At 43.0% G+C, this 18,564-nt stretch overlaps 1 protein-coding gene across 6 annotated transcripts in view; it reads left to right on the forward strand.

The window, feature by feature from the left end:
• PDZD2 (PDZ domain containing 2) overlaps positions 1–18,564 on the forward strand; it is a 308,625-nt gene that overhangs the window by 274,684 nt on the left and 15,377 nt on the right. For 5 of the 6 annotated variants that reach the window (XM_054031838.1, XM_054031841.1, XM_054031839.1 and 2 more), the window contains 7 exons: positions 711–792; positions 1,829–1,932; positions 2,800–2,971; positions 4,105–4,925; positions 6,162–6,306; positions 8,140–11,791; positions 12,780–12,897. In XM_054031838.1, coding sequence (XP_053887813.1) covers positions 711–792; positions 1,829–1,932; positions 2,800–2,971; positions 4,105–4,925; positions 6,162–6,306; positions 8,140–11,791; positions 12,780–12,897 — 5,094 coding nt within the window. The remainder of the gene's footprint in view (positions 1–710; positions 793–1,828; positions 1,933–2,799; positions 2,972–4,104; positions 4,926–6,161; positions 6,307–8,139; positions 11,792–12,779; positions 12,898–18,564) is intronic. The other variant, XM_054031840.1, reaches the window with a different exon arrangement.

An 18,564-nucleotide genomic window follows, 5' to 3' on the forward strand; every position in this document is an offset into this window, starting at 1 on the left:
CAGCAGCTCCAGTTCTAAGACTACATATAATGTTTTCTAGAAATTTCTGAGGGTGGGTGTGTTACAATAATCCAGATATTTCAAATGCAACATGTCACTGCAATGTATTTTTATGTGCGGAAAATATTACAGTTACCAATTACTGATTTTATTTATTTATTTTTGTTTGTTTATTTATTTGGTAAAGGGGGGGAATTAAAATAAAAGTCAGCTAGTATTTCAGAAAGTCTGGCTTTTTCATATTTTTTAATTTAATATGTCTTTTACTGATGGAATATTTTAGACAAATGGCTGAATATTTTAAAAAAATAATATTTTCATCCACATTTCTCTAGAACATCAAGGTAGTGAGCTACTTAGATAAAATGCATGGCATGATAATGCATTTGCTTTATTTGTGCAAGCCTGATGCAACTTTTATATTTAACATTTGTGCATTTAATGTGATACTTTGACATCTTTGACTTTATAATAGGCTGGCCATGTTTTCTGCATACCCCTTCTAAAGAGACCAATTCAGGGTCACAGAGGAAGTCTGATTCAGAGCTAGGACCAGAACTTGGGAGCTCTTGGTTCACATTCCTTTGCTCAGACCTGTAAAACAACAGTAAATCTTGACTGAATATTTGTGATGATCAGTGCTCAGACTCTGATCTTAGCTTCTTATGTTCTACAGCAAACTCACATCCTCTCTTTTCTACTAAAATTAGGTTTCTGAACAGGAGATGGATGAAGCAATAGCATGCACCACTCATCGAGAGAGCAAGGATGCCTATTCCCCTCATGTCATAGGTAGCAACACATTCTTTTTCTATGTTGTGTCAGATCTGTCCATTATTTTTCATACATGGCAACATTTACTGGAGTGCTATTGGGATCTTTGCAGTCATAAATATTTAAACTCCTATTGAGAAATGTTCCACTCTTTCCACAGTACTATGTTAATTAAAAAATGTTATGTATTTCAGTCATAGCTGCTACGTAGTCCACATCCTTAGCACAATCTGTCTGTTTTAGATATCTCTGAGGCACCAATCACCATAATGTCAAAGTGTGAGGAGGTTACTACTCCATCCTGATCTAATAATCAGGACAATGCATTGCATTCTGGGACTGGGAGGCTGCACGGGTCACACCTCCCTGTTCAAGAAAAGAGTAGCTACAGTCTAGTTCATTTTTAACAAATTAGATATGGCCATTAGGCTGCTGGCAAATTTTTAACATTGCCCCTCAGTTGGGATGGCCCATCTGTGTTTGAACATGACATTAGCCATTTCTAAAATCCTACAGATGAAAGTGAACTTGTAGGAAAACGTATGAACTCAAATCACATTATTCCTTAATAGAAGACAAAGAGAATATTCCCCTTTTTGCTTCAAAGTGGAGGAATGACCAACTAGCTGGTTTTCAGACAAAAATGTTAGTGTTTTTTTTTTTTTAATCAAGCTTATTTACACCAAAATGGTTTTCTGTGAACAGAGAGACAGCCATTTTGGAGCAGACCTTTGTCAGTGACCTCCACCCTCCCTCTCCTAGTGTATGACTGGAAGGAGGAGGGATGCTATCTTTTGTGATAAATTTCGATTCACGTTCCTAACTTTTGTAAGCCAAGTTAAGTAAATAAGCTAAGTAACTAAGTAGCAGCTTATCTGGGGGATGGAGAGATATATTAGAGACTTGTTAAATAAAATAAAACTTGTTTTTAAAGGGACTCAGATAATATGGTGATGAGCACTGTATAAATAACAAGACAGACCAATGCTCTGCTCCCTTCTGTACATATTCTGTAGCTTTAAATTTTGATCTCTAATTGAATCATGTTTAACAGGGATTCTGCAGAAAAGTCCATCCCCTAGTGTGAAAGCCAAACAAGGAGAGGCCTCATCACCCCTGAGCTGGACAATGAAACGTTTCCTGGAGCCAGCAAGTCGGGTAAACAAATTAAAATACAACACAAAGAGATGACTTTTTAGGATAAGCTTTTACCAAAGAATCGGATTGCTCAGAACAAAAGAACTATGCTTTTTTCATGTCACACCTGTGTCATACTAAGAGGTTCCATTAGTGAAGCTATATTGCTGGGACACAGGCACTGTCAGCAATAGAAAACTCTCCTTTAGGTCTTCTCTGCAGGCAGCTTCTAGAAGCGACCTGTAGTGGGGCTGGCCTGGGAGGCTGTCCCCCGAATAGGACCACAATCACTTATCAGAACCCCACTTGATTGTCATGTGCTGTGGTTTAATTTCAGTCTTGTAAAAAAGTGAGCTCTGCTCAGTGGTGTATTCGTATGGGCACTGAGATGGTGAGTAGGGCGTGGTCCTTGGAATGTGGAATCTGCTCATACATAATCGAGTAATTGGTTTCTGTATGTTGTAATAGTGGTGGGAAAAAAAATGTCTGGAAAGGCCAAGTAGGAAATACAGTCAGTCCCAGGGAGGAAGTACAAGTACCTGTAGTCTCTCAATAAGGGAGGGACTTAAAGGGAATCGTAAAGGTGAATGGTTTAACCCCTGATTGTGCTGCATACCCCCTCTATAAACCGAGGGTGTCTGAAAAATCACATCACTTTTGGTGCTGAAATATGGTTTCAAGTGCCTAATGTCAGTAGGTTTGAAAATGTTGGCCTTAATCTCACTGTGGCTCAGTGCCCCTGTTTGTAGAATTGGGATATTAAGATTTACTGTAGTTACCAATGTTTTATGAGGCTGAAGTTAGTGATGTTTAGACAGTACACACACAGGGTGCTATTAACATAAATGACCACCAATCACCAGTTTTATTTACTTATTTTCCTTTCAGCAGGGATCTGTCAGTTCTGAAACAGAGCTTTCCCAGTTCTTCTCACAAGATGGGCCAAGTCAGGTGTCATTTTCTGACACAAAAGTAACGGGCTCCAGTGATGAAGAGCAGCTTCGTCAGAAAAGTGGAAACAGCTCTTTGGATGACAGCTCTCTTCCTCCCAGCACTCTGAGTAAGCCACAGAAATCGAAAGAAATGGCAAGATATATGTGGAGTGGTCATTGCATGTGTTGGGTCAGGAATGCCACGTCTTGGGTAGAAATGTCAGCTAGTACAGTGCTAGTCAACAGGTTGTAATGTGATGCTTCAGAAAATGAAAGAGGGAATCTAAATACAATGTACACAGTGTGTTACTGGATTGCAACTCTGACTAGTTGACTAGAGAATGAATTTATATTATTGGTTTGGCTGACCAAATTTAAGTTATCATAGCGAGTTAATCAAGCCACTAGTGATTATCTGATTGATTACATTTAAATCAGACCAGTCTTAAGTATCTCAGTTACATGAAACTTTGTCTTTACACCAGAATATATGGTGCTGCCATAAAATATTTTGCACGTTTGTGAGATCTTTCTCCTCTCTATGGTCTACCTGGAACAGTCTTGTTTCTCTTCCATACTGAGTCTCCATCTCAATTCAAGAACCACATAGGCATGGGAGAGCAGATATATTTCTATGCTTCTCAGATAGTCTCTGCCTTTGCCAGTATTTATCTCTGAAATTTCATTATTTAACTCAACAAATCAATTTTGGATATGGGTTTGTGTGAAAGACACTACACAAAATAAGCTTGTATTATATCCATATGAATATATATTATATATGTAGTTTTTGATAAGAAGGGTATGACTAGGAAGTCTTAGGTCACCCAGCCTTTAGAATGAAACAGATTGTGTGCTTGTGTTTTGTCAGAGTGTCTTTCTCTCTCTCACTATGCATCGATTAGGTCAGTTCTTTGCATAGATTGAAGCAGAATTACAAGGATTTTCCACTGTTTGAATTTAAAAAATAAATGTGTGTGTGCTCCCTTTTCTTCTTGTGGGCACAGTCCTGGTTCAGAAACAGGCTGAGAATAAGAACAGGAAGCACCCATAAATCACAAGATCATCTTTCATTTCTGGTGCTTTTGTATGGTAGGTATAGAGTGGAGGACGTGGAAAAACAGCTCAGCCTTTCTACACAGAGACAGCGAAAATCCTCTGTTGCAAACAAGCGTGTCTCTTTTAAAGTGGCTGCAGTAGAATGCTCAGCATAAAACTAGTCCAATAAGCGCAATTAAAAATGTAATCAATTCTTTTCTAGCAGCTAAAGAAGCAGGAACAACCAAAGTGGACAGTCTTGCTTCATCAACCAGTGGAAAATCACCTGGTCTTTTCAACAAGCACGTGGAATTTGCCCAACAGGGGAGCCTTAATGGTAGTCCCAAGTCTGTCCGCAGCCCACTGCTGAGGCAGAGAAGAGTTGTTTTCTATGATGGCGATGTTAGCGACGAGGATGATTTTGTCAAGCAAGAAGAGGTCCACTTCCAAAGGAGCCAGAGGGACAAGAGCCAGAAAAACGCCAAGGAAGACTCTGGCATTGTCATCGCAACCTCTTCCACTGAAGTTGATGATGAAGGCCAGGATGATGAATTGTCTCGACACCCTGGCAGTAAGGAGGCTACCCCTGTGTTCAGCAACACCTTGGTGTCTGAGGAGAGTGCCCTAGAGCAAACGGTGGGCTTGTCCTTCTTTCAGATCAAAGCACTTGATTGCTCAGGTATGCCTGAGATTCATCCTACTAATCTGGGAGTGAAGGAGCTCCGAGAGGCACAGCTTGAATCTGTGAGATCCCCTAAACTGGAGCACAAAGCAGTCACAAGAGTGAAAAGCATGATGAGCACGGAGTGCCGCAATCTCCCAAGGCAGAAGATGGAGGAGCCTGGTTCCTGTCATAAGCCCATTGCCAGGACACTTCCACACAGCAAAAAGACTGAAACACCCGACATCCCCAGGCCGAGCAATGCTGAAACAGTTAATCTGCTGCGGAATGAAGATGAATCATTTGGCCTGGATTTGGAGATCCAGGCCACTCCCATAAGAGTTGTGGTAACAGGTTTACGATCAGGCGGAGCAGCTGAAAGGGTAACATTTTAAAAATATGAGTCACTTTGCGGATGTTTACTCCTGGGTTTCTCTTTGTGGAGATTAATATTTGATAAGTGAGATTTTACACATGCATGCAAACGAGAGATTTACCTCCATTGGAAAAAAATGTCTCATTCCTTATCTTTCTAATATGCCATTAAACTACATGTTTTAGAGACATAGTCATGCCTCATCTAATTTAAGCTTGAAGAAGTCAACAGGCAAAAATATACCAAAATGAAATAATCCATATTAGTCATTATTGTTTCAGGGCTCACTACAATTTTTCTACTTTGCCAGAAACAAAAGAAGCTTTATGTAAGGAAGAGAAGTGATTTAGAAACATTAAGTATTAATGATAAAATGTACATTGCTTATTAATAGGCAAGAATTATATTGCAATTTAGGATGTAACCATTCTCTCCTATTTATTTATTTATTTATTTGTCTACTCTGCACTTTATCTGTGCTTGTTACAGTGGGGATAATTGCTTGACATGTGTACAGAATGCTGACCTTAGGCAAATTGTTCAACTGTATGAAGAATTTTTGTGTGAACAACGTGTAACAGTGTTCTTCGCTGATTTAGAGAATCTTTACTGTTGTGAGGGGGTATGGCATAGTGGTTTGGACAGGGGTCTGAGAGTCATGATTCCTGGATCCCTATTCTTATCTTAACCACTGATTCATTGTGTAACCTTGGGAAATATATTTAGCCTATGCCTTAAAGGCCTGGTACCAGCTCCTTTTTAAGGCAATGAAAAGATTCAAATTGGTTTAATGGGAGTTGAGTACGGTCCCAAGTTCCTGGGCAGATGTGGGGAGGTGATAACTAGGAGACAACACTGCTTTGGGAGATCCTAGAGAAACTAGGGTTCATTCAGCCAGAATACCATGACCACTTCCTCATACCACCCTCTTTGGGAGCCACCAACACCTCCAACATCTTCACTGAGAGGTACCTGGTCTCTGTGCAGAGTCACAAAGACTGGGAGGTTCCTTCTGTCATCAGATCTCCTGCTTGCTAACCACAAAGCGTGAGCGACATTCTGTTCCTCACTTTACTTGTCTGTAAACTGAGTATATTAATGCCAGTGTTCTGCCTTCTGTAACTACTGGAAACTGGGAGCATTGCTTGTAAAACATTTATGCTTGTACTGCAAGCTATGCCCTCTGCTTCTGTGATAGAGACTCTCAGGTATTTACATTAATTTATCTCTGTAACCATATTAGGGATCAATGGGAAAACTGACAGTAGGAGATGAGATTTTATCCATCAACAGTACCCCAATCAGTGGAATGACATCCCAGGAAATCGGTCTGTTCATACAGAATCTCCCCATGTCTGTAACACTAGAGGTGCAAAAGGCAGTATCAGGTGAGAGCATTTTTTTACTCTTATACTATTGGTTTTGAATATGTGAGTGGGAAAAGCTTGATAAGGTGTTTTGCTGACCTGGCATCTAAGATAATTCAGAAAAAGTGGTGTATGTGTATGTATTGATGTTGATGATAAAGCATTTCATTACGGAGCCAGATTTTCAGTCATTTATAACATGTCATCATGAAGTGCTGTTTCATCATCCTGACCTGAAGGTTTAACGCTCACATTTACAATAATAGCTCCAGAATATTTGACAAAAGGTATCAGAGTATTTAGAGCTTTTAACCATCTAATGCGGAGTCAAGTTAACCCATCAGGGAATTTAATTATGGAAGTATTAGGGTCAAGCATGACAATCAAATTTGCCGTCAATGTCTTGTTGATAAATGACAAGTTCATTTGACTATGCATAAGGTAGTCTAAAGCTTTTAAATACTCTGATCCTTTTAGTCAAATCTGTCATCTTAAAATGTGAAGTTTAAGTTGTATTTTGTGATCAGATAGTAAAATAATGAAATCCAGGCTCTTTCTTGGTAAATCAGAAAGTTCTACTGCTCCGAAAGAAAGTGTAAAAACAGAAGTATAGTGCTTGAATCTTGTTGAAATGGCTATGTGCATTTTTGTTATAAAGAGTTGTTTCTAGTTTAGGTGGAAATGTTGATATGTAGTTCTACCCACTGAGAAGATTTATGCTTATCCTGCAGTATGCTTGTATCTACAATTTAAATGAATTATGCAGTGTGGAAGACAGTGTTTGAAAAGAACAGTACATGTTGCACATTCAGGAGCAGCACTACCTTTTTTTTTATCTTAGCTAAAATACACTCTTATTTGTTCAACTATTAATACTTAGAGTTCAAACTAGCTTCCAAATGAGTGATGCTTAGATACCAGTAGTTTTTAAAGGGTTTTCTGGCAGGCCAGGAAGTCCCATTCCTCCAATCCCTAGGCTAGTCCAAGCATTGCTGAGGCTTGTGGCAGCAGGGATATGGGCAGGTTGGCACTTTCCCCAAGAGCATGCTTCCCTTTCTCCCCTGCCTCCTTCCTCTGGTATTTCCTCCATTTTGCCAGAAACTCTTCCCAATCCCTGTATACTTACTCCTTACACAACCCACCTCCTTGCTGTCATCTGTGATGTAACGGAGCAAACTGGGAGAGGTGGGTGAGTTGGAATGTGTGGATGGATCAGTGGACGGAGTTGTGGGCAGTCAATAAATTGCCTGTGAGTAGGCTGAATGTTCATGAGATGAAAGAGAAGATCTATCCCATAAACACTTATGCCCACATAACCTTACTCACATGTGTAAAATTAAGCATATGCACGAGTGCTCGCAGGACCAAAGCCAAAGCATTTCTACAATTTCTCATCACTGCAGTACCGAAGCACTTCTGATTAGTGCACTAGTCTTCAGGTATTCAGTGCAATTTATTTCAGCCTGGTACTGTGTATTCCTCCTCTTTGTTCTAGGGTTAATGGGAATGAACACAGCCAAGCCCAACTGGCTATGTACTTACACTTTGGAATTTAAACAGGATACTAACCATCAAAGTTAAGAATGAAACAAATCATAATTACTCATTAAAAATAAGTCCCCCCTCCCCCGCATATATTATTCTGATCCAGCTGGAATACGATTATTTCTAGAATTTTAAGAGTCATTACAGGAGAAAAGAAAGGGCAGAGCTATAGGGAAACATCTAGCCGGAATATACGTGTATCTATTTTTGCGATAAGAACATGATATTTTGTGTGTAACATTCCATTAACGTAACTAATCAGAGTTAAGTGTTTTATTTGCTCCCCCCCCCTTTTTTATCTTGATACAGCTGTGGATAGACTTACAAACCTCCTCATGTCTTCAGGGACAGAAGGTTCAGATCAGGCTGACCCCTGCAGCATCCTTGTAGCTGAAGAAGAAACCAGTTCTGGGAAATGTGAAGAAAAGACTTTACAAAACGAAAATCCAGACAATGTCACAAAGAGAACAATGCTGCCACCTGATGCCAAGACCGAAGAGGTGCAAGCAGGTGCCTCAGAGGTCAGCTGTGTCAAGGACTGTGCTGTGAGCCCAATCACTGATATTGATGACTTCATCAGCAAATTGAATTCTTCAGAGGATAGAACTTCTCAGTCTCTACTGACAGTAGCAAGCCCCAGAGATGAGTACACTGCTGAGTGCAGTTGTGAGACAGGGGAAGGTTGTTCTACTAATTCTGAGCCAGATATAGCAAAGAAGGAGCTGTCTGAAAAAACTGTGAATTATGCCGCTAACGCACAGGGGATTTTGGGGTTATCAGTACTGGATTCCATTAATACAAGAAAGCTTTTTACTGTGAATAAAAGCTGCTTAAATAACTATTCTAGGAATTTTAGCAGTTTAAGTGTAGATGATTTGCCTGCAGCAGACTCTGTAGAAAATACAAGAAATGAATCATTTCCAAAATCAATGTATGGTGCTGCAGAGGATTCCCATTCAGACACGGAATCTCTCACCGAAGCCCCGGATTCTACTGGTGATGGTTTGCTCTTGCCATCTGCTGATGGTAAATCCTCTGAAACCTGCAATGTTATAGAGTCAGATGAGGAGCAAATTGAAATTTGCTGCGTGAATAATGAGCCACAACAGCCCGTTCAGGAGCATCAGCAGCTCACGTCTGCTAGAAGCGTATTTCATCATTCCCCACCATCCCCTCACACGGCAAAAGTTTTACAAGCAGAGTGCTGTGCGGTATATAGTTCACTGGATACAAACAATGACAAAGCTCCATTTATACTAGAAGATCAATGTAATTCAATTCTGCACACCCCACAGCATTTAAATATTGTTCCGGCTACTCCCTTACATTCTTTTCCCTCAGTTTCTCTACCAGATAAAGATACCCTCACACCTGCATTGGGTGTTCATCCAGTTTGCTCCTTCCATAACAACGGTGCCTTAAGTACAGAAAACAGAATGGGCTTGGAAAAGAATGAAAACTCTGTGAAACCGTGTGAGTCTTCCAAAGATGATATGGCTTTGCAAAGCAAAAATATGAGTTTCTGCACTACTGGGAAGGTGAATGGTTTGGAAAGCAATTTGCTGGACAAAGAACAACATGATAAAGAACAAGGATCCAAATTTGAAAGTGAACTGGTGGCTAATGAGTGCAATCACAAGGTTAGTTATCATTCTGCTTTGACAAAGAAGGAAACAAACAGTTTGGCTAATTTGAGTAAAGCAGATAGTAATCGGATAGACACTCTATCACAAAGATCAACCCTCACGTCCAGGTCACCCACTCCTACTAAATCAAAAGATGTAACTAAGGCTGGTATGACCCAGGACTTGTCAGGGAAAAATGAAAAAGTTAATGGTATGCCATTGGGAAGAAGTCCTAATGCAAAAATCCAAAGCTCCAGCACGAGCTACGGCAAAGGAGTTACAGTACCGCACAGCCCCACCTCACAGAAAAAATCGCATCAAGAAATTAAGGCAATGGCCCAAAGGACTATTGTGGAAACACTTTTAAATAGTCAGAGAGCCAAAACAGGACCAAAGCTAAAGGGCCTCACTATCAAAAGTAAAACAAAGGCAAATTCAGAAGCTCCAAGCTTTAATCCTGCAAAAGCTAGTGGGACTGATCAGAGAAGAACTTCCATTTCTCCACAGTTATCACCCAAGCTTCTAGGAAAGAAAGTTTCCGTGTCCCGTAACCTCCCTACAAACGTGGAACCTGGCAAGAGCACCCCACCAGTCTCAAAGACTCTTAAATCTGAGCAAGAAAATAAACCATCTCTAGCTGTGCCTGAAGAAACATCGCTACCTGTGTTGAATGGCAGCAGCAGCCCAGTGGAAAACAATGAAAAGCAATCCAGGGGCAATGGTGAGCTAAGCGTTGCTGGGGAGACAGAGCATCAGAGAAGAGGTGAAAAACAAAAAGAAAGGCAGGCTTCAGTGCAGCAGGATGTGTGTAATGACAAGGGAATTAAGATTGATGGTGATTTCAAAGCTAGGGAAGATCTGGCCAAAGTAACTACCTCTCCTAAGCAGATGCTGAAAGGTGAGTATGTGAAAGAGAGAGCTGAAAACCATGGCGCAGGCATAAACCTGATAAACAGCAGTTACGATGAAGGTGATATTCAGCAAGTAGGTCCTCAAAACCTAGGAGTCTGTAACAATGACTCCTCCTCATTAAGTTCTCCCCCAGTGCAGCAGGAGCAGCCAGAAGGCCAGGAAATCCAACGCACGTTCATTGAGGTGAGGTTATCCTCCTCCTGTTCCTCCCTAGCCCCATCATCAGAGCGGCCGTTGTTGGAAAAGGCAGAAGCTACCAATACAAAGGTCAGCCAGGTAACTGAGGAGATAGGGGATGGCCAGTATTTCGCTCAAGTAGATACCATTGGGGATGGAAATCGACACAGTGCATCCAAAACCGTGACGAGGACTTACTCAATGCCAGCCCAGTTGTCACGTCATTTGAGAGAGGACAGTAATGTTATAGGTGTTTCAGCACACCCCGTGCAAGGTGTTCAGAGCAATGTTTCGGGGATGCTAAAAATTGTCCATCTCAGGGTGCTGAATGGCCAGGGCACCCAGGATGGAAAAGAGCAAATACACACTCCCCAAAGTGTCCAGAAACCAAGCCTGGAGCAGCTCTCTTTAGCTAATGAAAATAGCTGTCTTGCCACAGATAAACTAAAAATTTTCAAGAGAAATTGTTATTATTATGAACTGAACTGGCCACAAGAATCTACCTCATCTTTCTCTGTGAAACAGAGGATCAAATCTTTTGAGAATCTGGCAAATTTCGATAGACCAGTTGTTAAAGCTATAGACATACATTCAACTTCCATGAGTTCTAAACCACACGTTGGTAGACGAGCATCTAGTGGGATATCCTCCATAAGCAGTACCAGCACAAACGATGCAGTGCAGACATTGAGGCGAAGTTTGAGTTCATGCAGCGACAGCCAAAGTCCAACATATCCCCGGAAATCGCAAACAAATGTAATCTTAACACATGTACAGCAGAATTCAGCAGACAGCAGCAAAGATGACACTCATTTAAAGAAAAGCAAGGGAGAAGACACTTCAGGAGATCTGCATGTCTCATCACCCAACACACCCCACATCCGAAGAAGCAGGGGTTACGGCAGGCAGTCACTGTCTCGCATGAAGCTCCGAGAGCTCAGAGCATTGAGCATGCCAGATCTTGACAAGCTGTGCAATGAGGACTTCTCAGTGGAACCCGAGGCCACCCATTTCAAAACAGAACTGGAAATTACACCCAAGAAATCACTCGGCCTGCCTGTTGAAAGCGTTTCAAATCTGAATGCATCTTCTGCCCTCTCCAACCTTGCAAAAATGAATCGGCTATGTTCTAAAGGGAGTAGTCCTTGGAATAGTGGCTCGGGGACTCCTGGGTCAGCATCTGACGATGATGTACCACATGACAGCTCCCCAGATAGGAAGCCATCAGGAAAAAGCTGGTCAATCAGGTTAGTTTAATGGTCTGTGGTTATTGATTGAAAAAGCATTTCCTGAAATATTGTTCTCGTCATTCCTGCAGTCTTTTCTCAGGCAAAACTTCCAGTTAAAATAATCGCAAGCCCATTGAAGTTAATTATATTTCAATGGAATGGCTTTAGATCAAGTCCTCACTCCTTTATCAGTTGGACACAGTGTTTCTCAAGCTTTATTTTTGAGAAGTATTGTATATTATGGCTGTTTTGATGAGGAACACTGGAGAAGTGGCTGCATTTCAGTAGTGTCTGTAATGCCCTGTATAAAACGGGCTGGATCCCATGAGATGCTGAGCGCCTTTTGAAAATTCCTGAGTACCCTCAACATTCACTTAGGTCAAGACACTGAAATGAAGCCATTGGGATTTTAGGGTGCTGAGCAGTTTAGAAGAGATTCCACATTTCCCTTCTCTCAAGCCCTCCTTCACTTTCTTTCCTTTAAAACACACTCTCTCTCTCTCTCTCTCTCTCTCTCTCTCTCTCTCTCTCTGTAATCTAAAGAGATAATTGTTGTCCCTTGCCCAACTTACATGGGAGCCTGTCACTGTAGTCCACCTTTCCTAACATGGCAATGACTGAGCTCACTGACACTCTAATAGCAATATTTTTAAAAATAATCTCCCTTTGTTTTATTCTGTTGGTGGTTAAAATCTTAAAGAAAGATATAGGTCTTGATTTCCAGGCCCTTTTTGCACTCGCAGTATGCAGCATTTCGACAGTTAACCACTTGATTTGTGTGTGCAGTCAGATGTGTAAATTGCCTAAACTGAAGATGCTGTAATGGAAGGTACATCTGAAAAATGTTTTTCACCATTTAAAGAAATAAAAGTAACAAAAGTGGTGAAATAAAGCCCAGGTAATTGATGCTAATGTGAAATATACTGTACTTGGTATTGAAACATATCCCTTCATTCTGACAGAAATATAATGCTGCGTTTTACATTTATGTGTATATTATTTTTAGCTTGGCTCAGCTATTAGTCTCAACCCTGGACCAGCAGAAATTGCAATCTGTTTTATCATCTGTAAAGGCAAAATGTGATATCATCACTGTGCTCCAAGAAGTCAAAGAACAAGCAGAGGTAAGAAATGGAAGATCAAAACTTAAAAGCACTAGCCACATTTTAGTTATCTATGTAAGTAAGTTCTTTTTTAATACAGGTTAAGATCCATTCCAGACAGTTTTAGAATACATCCAGTAGCTCCATTTTCTATGATAACCTATTACCATTGATGGCACCACTGCTTGCCCCTACTTTTGTAGCTTAGAATGTCTAACATAAACTCATGTCGTTCATTTGAAGGGCTTTTTAAAAGTTATTTTGATGAAGGTTACTGGCATACTCCCCAAATTGTGATCCACAGTGAAATGGCCTATTCTGCAAATCTGTTGGTGGAGCATGTCTCCGTGTCAGGCACTACCAGAGCTTAGAAAGTCTTTGAGCTAGCAAGTAGCTGAAGGCCAACTTTAACACCGTTAACCAATCGTCTGACTCAAACCAAGTTCTCAGCCAAATATGAAATGCCAATCCTCACTGTTCCTGGTTTAAGCTTGGTTTAAATGTGCACTGGCACCTTGACAGCAACATGAAGCCTGGCTTCTTGTTGGGACACCCAATGTTGCAAGTGGCTCCTGGCTCCTCTCTCTTACCCCTCTGGTCCATGGAGGCCAAGCACTGTACTAAGGTAACCTTCTGTGGCCAGGTGCCGAAAGGACCCCAAGTGAAATTGTTGCCAATTTAGCCTGAGTGTGTGTGTGTGTGTGTGTGTGTTCACGTGGTAGTCAACTGTTTGAAATGGGACACCTTGATTAGCACTTGTCCTCATTAGCACTACAAAAGTGATTTTTCCTCCCTTGGTATTCACCCCTTCTTGTCAACAGTTGAGAATAGTTGAGAATAGGCCACTTCCACCTTAATTGAATTGCTCGTTAGCAGGGACCCCTTCCGCTACTCTCCCCCCCCCCACACACTTGGTAAGGCAACTCCCATCTTTTCATGTGCTGTGTATTTATACCTGTCTCTGTATTTTCCACTCTATGCATCTGATGAAGTGGGTTTTAGCCCACGAAAGCTTCTGCCCCGATAAACGTGTTAGTCTCCAAGGTGCCACAAGGACTCCTTGTTGTTTTGTATGGGAGGAATTGAGAGTGTAAGTGACATCTGGTGCATATCACTGGCTGGTGAGGTAGATTTGGAAAGTTTCTGAATTTTATTTGCGAACGTCACAGTTTTAAATATGAGATGGGATGGGGAGAACCAGGACCTCCCAGAGTGACTTGATTTTATCTCTTTCCCAGGACAGCCTAGTTAAAACTTGTGAGACCCCAGAGCTGGGTGAGCCCAGGTGGGTTTGGCAGCTTTTCCAGAAATACTAGAACTGGATTTTACTCATGGCCAAAAATAATTTAAATGCACTTTCAAGTATTTTATATGGAATCTTAGAGAGATTATTTATTCATGCCCGTTTTTAAAATCAGAGAACTCAAATATTTATAAAACTGAATGCTTTTTGGAAGGCACCCTATGTCTGCATAGTTTCTCATATCCGCACTTAAGGCCAGTATGGCACGTAGGCTGGAAAACTTTACTCTAATCACATACTGGATTGAAGTCTACAATGGGGTAGTTCTTCAGAATTATACAAGCACTGAAATATGATGTGGGTGTCTTTGTCTGATTCAGACTGTAAGCTCCTCTGAGCAGAGATTGTCTCTTCCTTTATGTCTGTGCAGTGCTGAATTTCCTGCCAGTGTTCAAAAACAATTAGGGCAATTAAATATTCAAACAATTTACCAAGAGTTATGGTGGATTCTCCATCACTGGCAATTTTGAAATAAAGTTTGGATTTTTTTAAAAGAGAAATACTATAGTTCAAAAGGAATTATTATAGGGAAGTTCTCTGGCCTATGGTATGCAGTAAGTCAGACTTAAATGATCACAGGACTCCCTTGGGGTCTTTGAATCTCTGAACAAATATTAGGAAAATCAAGAAAAAAAGGAAACATTGAAACATAATTGTTGTGCAGGTCAGGGTTTTTTATTATTATTATTATTATTATTAAACCAGTGCTAGGTTTTAAAAGAATAGCTTTGTGGTTAAGGGATAGAACTGAAATCAGAGACCTGAGCTCCTTCCCACCATAACACTGATTTCCTCTGTGACTTTGGGCAAGTCACTTAGTGCCCAGTCTGTTGAGATGGAGACTTTGGGAAGATGAGGATGTGCAGCACCTCACAGGATCAGGAATCCGAACCCTTCGTGCCTCAGTTTCCTCATTTGTAATATAGGGCTAGTAATAGTTATTGGCCCCACTGGGAGGTTGTGAGTTTAGATTAATGGATGCCTGTAAAGCACAATTGGATGATCAGATGGAAGGTATTACAGTATGTCATGTCCTTATTGGGGGTAGCTGTGCAAAGCAAGGATGTCAGCAGGCAGCCTCCCATAGCCCACAGATCAGGGGTAGGCAAACTACGGCCTGTGGGCTGGATCCGGCCCATCAGGGCTTTGGATCCGGTCTGCGGGATTGCCCCCTGTGGCGTCGTGGGCTCCACACTGCTCTCAGAAGCAGCCGGCACCACATCCCTGCGGTCCCCGGGTGGGGGGGCAGAGGGCTCCATGCGTTGCCCTTGCCTCCGGGCACCGCCCCCTGCAGCTCCTATTGGCCGGGAACAGGGAACCGCGGCCAATGGGAGCCTTGGAGGAGGTACCTGGAGGCGCGGCAAGGGCAGTGCATGCGGAGCCCTCCCCCCGACCCCCTCTCTCCCCCAGGGGTTGCAGCGCTTCCTGAAGCAGCGCGGGGACAGGGACAGGGCAGGCAGGCAGGGAGCCTGCCCTGGCCCCGGTGTGCGCTGATGCCACCCCAGAGCCCAAACCCCTCCTGCACCCTGCCCCCCAACTCCCTGCCCTAAGCCCCCTGACTGCACCTCGCAACTCCCTACCCTGAGCTCCCTACTTCACCCTGCACCCCTGTGTACCCCAAACCCCTGTCCTGAGCCCCCTGCCGCACCCCGCCTGCACTCCTGCTCCCTGCCCTGAGCCCCCTTGTACACCCCGCACCCCTCCTGCACCCCTGCCCTGAGCCCCCTCCTGCACTCTGCACTCGAGCCCCCCATACACCCAGCACCCCTCATCTGCCCCAATCCCTTGCCCTGAGCCCCTTCCTGCACACCGCACCCCCTCCCACACCCCACACTCCCTCTGCACCCCAACCCCCTGCCCCGGCCCTGCATACAATTTCCCCACCCAGATGTGGCCCTCAGCCCAAAAAGTTTGCCCACCCCTGCCACAGAGCATGCTTTTGGTGAGGGGAGAGTTTGGCAGATGGGCAGAAAGAAAATGTCTGTCATTTAGAACGTGAGGTAATGTTCAGATTGTGTAAGTGCCTGGACTGGGATGTTTAGTCCTAGGAAACCAGGAAAAGCTGAGATTTGAGTGGGCAGGTGACATCAGAATAGCAGATGGGGGAAATGGTAGGTGCATTCCAGGCAGGGCTGGACGACAGAATATGAAGTAGAAGTAGGGGTTAATGTGCAGCCACGTACTTACTGTGTACGCAGAATAGCTGGATAATATTACCATGCAATCCCCTCCATTTAGCACACTGTGCTGAGGGCCCTCCTGGATTTTAGTGTTGAACTCATTTATAATTATTGTAGTCTTCTGTTTTCTCATCCAGTGTAACAGAAGGCTGCTCTGACTTAAACCAGCTGGTCACAGCCCCATAGGGCTTTTCTGGCAGCCAGGGGTTACCGGGCCGTGGGATGTTTGGTTTCATCCATTTTCTTCTAGGGAACACCCCATACTGGGTGATCAGTGAGGGGTGGGACAATAGTTTTGTGCACAGATCTTTCCAGCTCCGATGCATCATAGAATCATAGAACTGGAAGGAACCTCGAGAGGTCATCTAGTCCAGTGCCCTGCAGGACTAAGTATTCTCTAGACCATCACGGGAGATGTTTTCCTTCCTCTCTCACCCCCAGCGAATTCCTCCCTCAATGACCTGATGCATCACTGCAGATGCAGTCTCTAACTTGCTGCGACCCCGCCTCCCCCCGGAATTCGCTGCTTCCCCTTCCCCAGCCCTGCAACACCTTAGCAGTGTACCTCGGCTCCCTCCCAATCCACCCTGGCAAGCTCTCAGACTGGCCCAGCACTCCCCAGGATGCCCTTCACACAAGGGTAATCCTCCAAATCCCACTGAGTTGCCACAGAACACCCATAGTGTGGCCAAGAATCAGGCCCATTATATTTACAGTGCAACCCTTAATAGTGTTTGCTTCTACTATGCCTTTAAGATTGGGGCTTTAATTTAAGAGGCAACCCTCTGAGTGAAACACGTTTTCAGTCCAGTGAACTAAATATGTCATTTAATGGTAAATAGATTAAACTGTGTCAGGGCCTCGATTCTAATGAGATGCCATTAATTTAAGCATTGGCAGTTCCTGGAAATGCTAAAAGCTGGAAGCGATCCAAGGCCAGATGCTGCTTTAGAGTGTCAGTGCCTAATGATTTGCAGCAGGCCCAGTTAATATCTTGTTACTGCCACCAGACTATTGTTTATTGTCTTATTTATACTGGAAATGTCTATACAGGCTGTTCCTAACAGTATTCCTTTCACCCTAATAACTGATGAATGCAAGACACCCAACTTGATAGACAAATGGTCTCATCCAGCGTCGCAAACTCTGTGCTCTGGTGGTGGCCCACCATTTCATATAAATCAGTTTTACCAGCCACATTCAGCCCTGGTGTAAGCAGGTGCCACTCCATGGTCTTCACTGGAGTGCTGCATGTTTATAGTGAGGCTGAATTTAGCCCAAAGTGTTCAGATCACTGAAGAGTTCTCTCCGCTCTTTGCTGGGATATGAAGCGGAACGGTCCTTGTGGTACGTGGAATTCCAGTCTTGCTTTTGCACATCCCATGTCATAATGTAGAAAATAGAACTTTTCACTTGCAAGTGGGATCAAAGATGATCAAGGGGTGATTGAATCTGATCAAGGGAACAAAGACTCAGACAGTCCCTAAACACACAATCCTAATTGACACTTCAACTTTCAGTAACCTGAAAGAGAAAAACAAACAGCCAAAAAGCCAAGCAAGCTCATTCACACCTTGTTCAGCAGGGAGATCTCCCTCTCAAACACCCCTGTTCACTAGCTCCCTTGGTGGTTGGTACTGAAAGGTAAATATAGTACATTGTAGTCTTCCTTAGCATATTGCATGAAACTGTGATAGACTGGATGGCTCATGGGTTTGGCAATAGGATACCTATTATCTACTGGTCGCTGGCTTGAATTCAGCCCAGGTCAGGGATGGCTGAGAGTTGTCACCAGCTGATAACTGGTGACTAGATTTATGTGAAACTAATTGGTTTCATGCACAATTCCTGTTGGCAGTCATAGTGTATGCCTAGACTTTAATCACGGGATATGATTGCATCTCAAGGCAACATACCTGAGCTAGCTTTAATCTAGCTCACTTGGATCCCGGAGCAGTGAAGACACAGCAGTGTGAACGTCAGTGTGGGCTGGACAAACCCACTTAGCACCCTGGGGTAATGACTCCTGGGGATAAGCCAGGCTGAAGCTCGTGCTGCCATGGCTTCGCTATTCCAGGACCTGAGCTAGCGAGATTAAAGCTAGCTCAGGTATGTCAGTTTGAGCTGCAGTCACACCCAGGGATTACAGTGTAGACATACCCTTCGGTAGAAGTCCAAGAGCTGACCAGGTACAGAAACTGAACT

This window comes from Malaclemys terrapin, chromosome 6, assembly GCF_027887155.1.
Source record: "Malaclemys terrapin pileata isolate rMalTer1 chromosome 6, rMalTer1.hap1, whole genome shotgun sequence".
Taxonomy (NCBI): domain Eukaryota; kingdom Metazoa; phylum Chordata; order Testudines; family Emydidae; genus Malaclemys; species Malaclemys terrapin.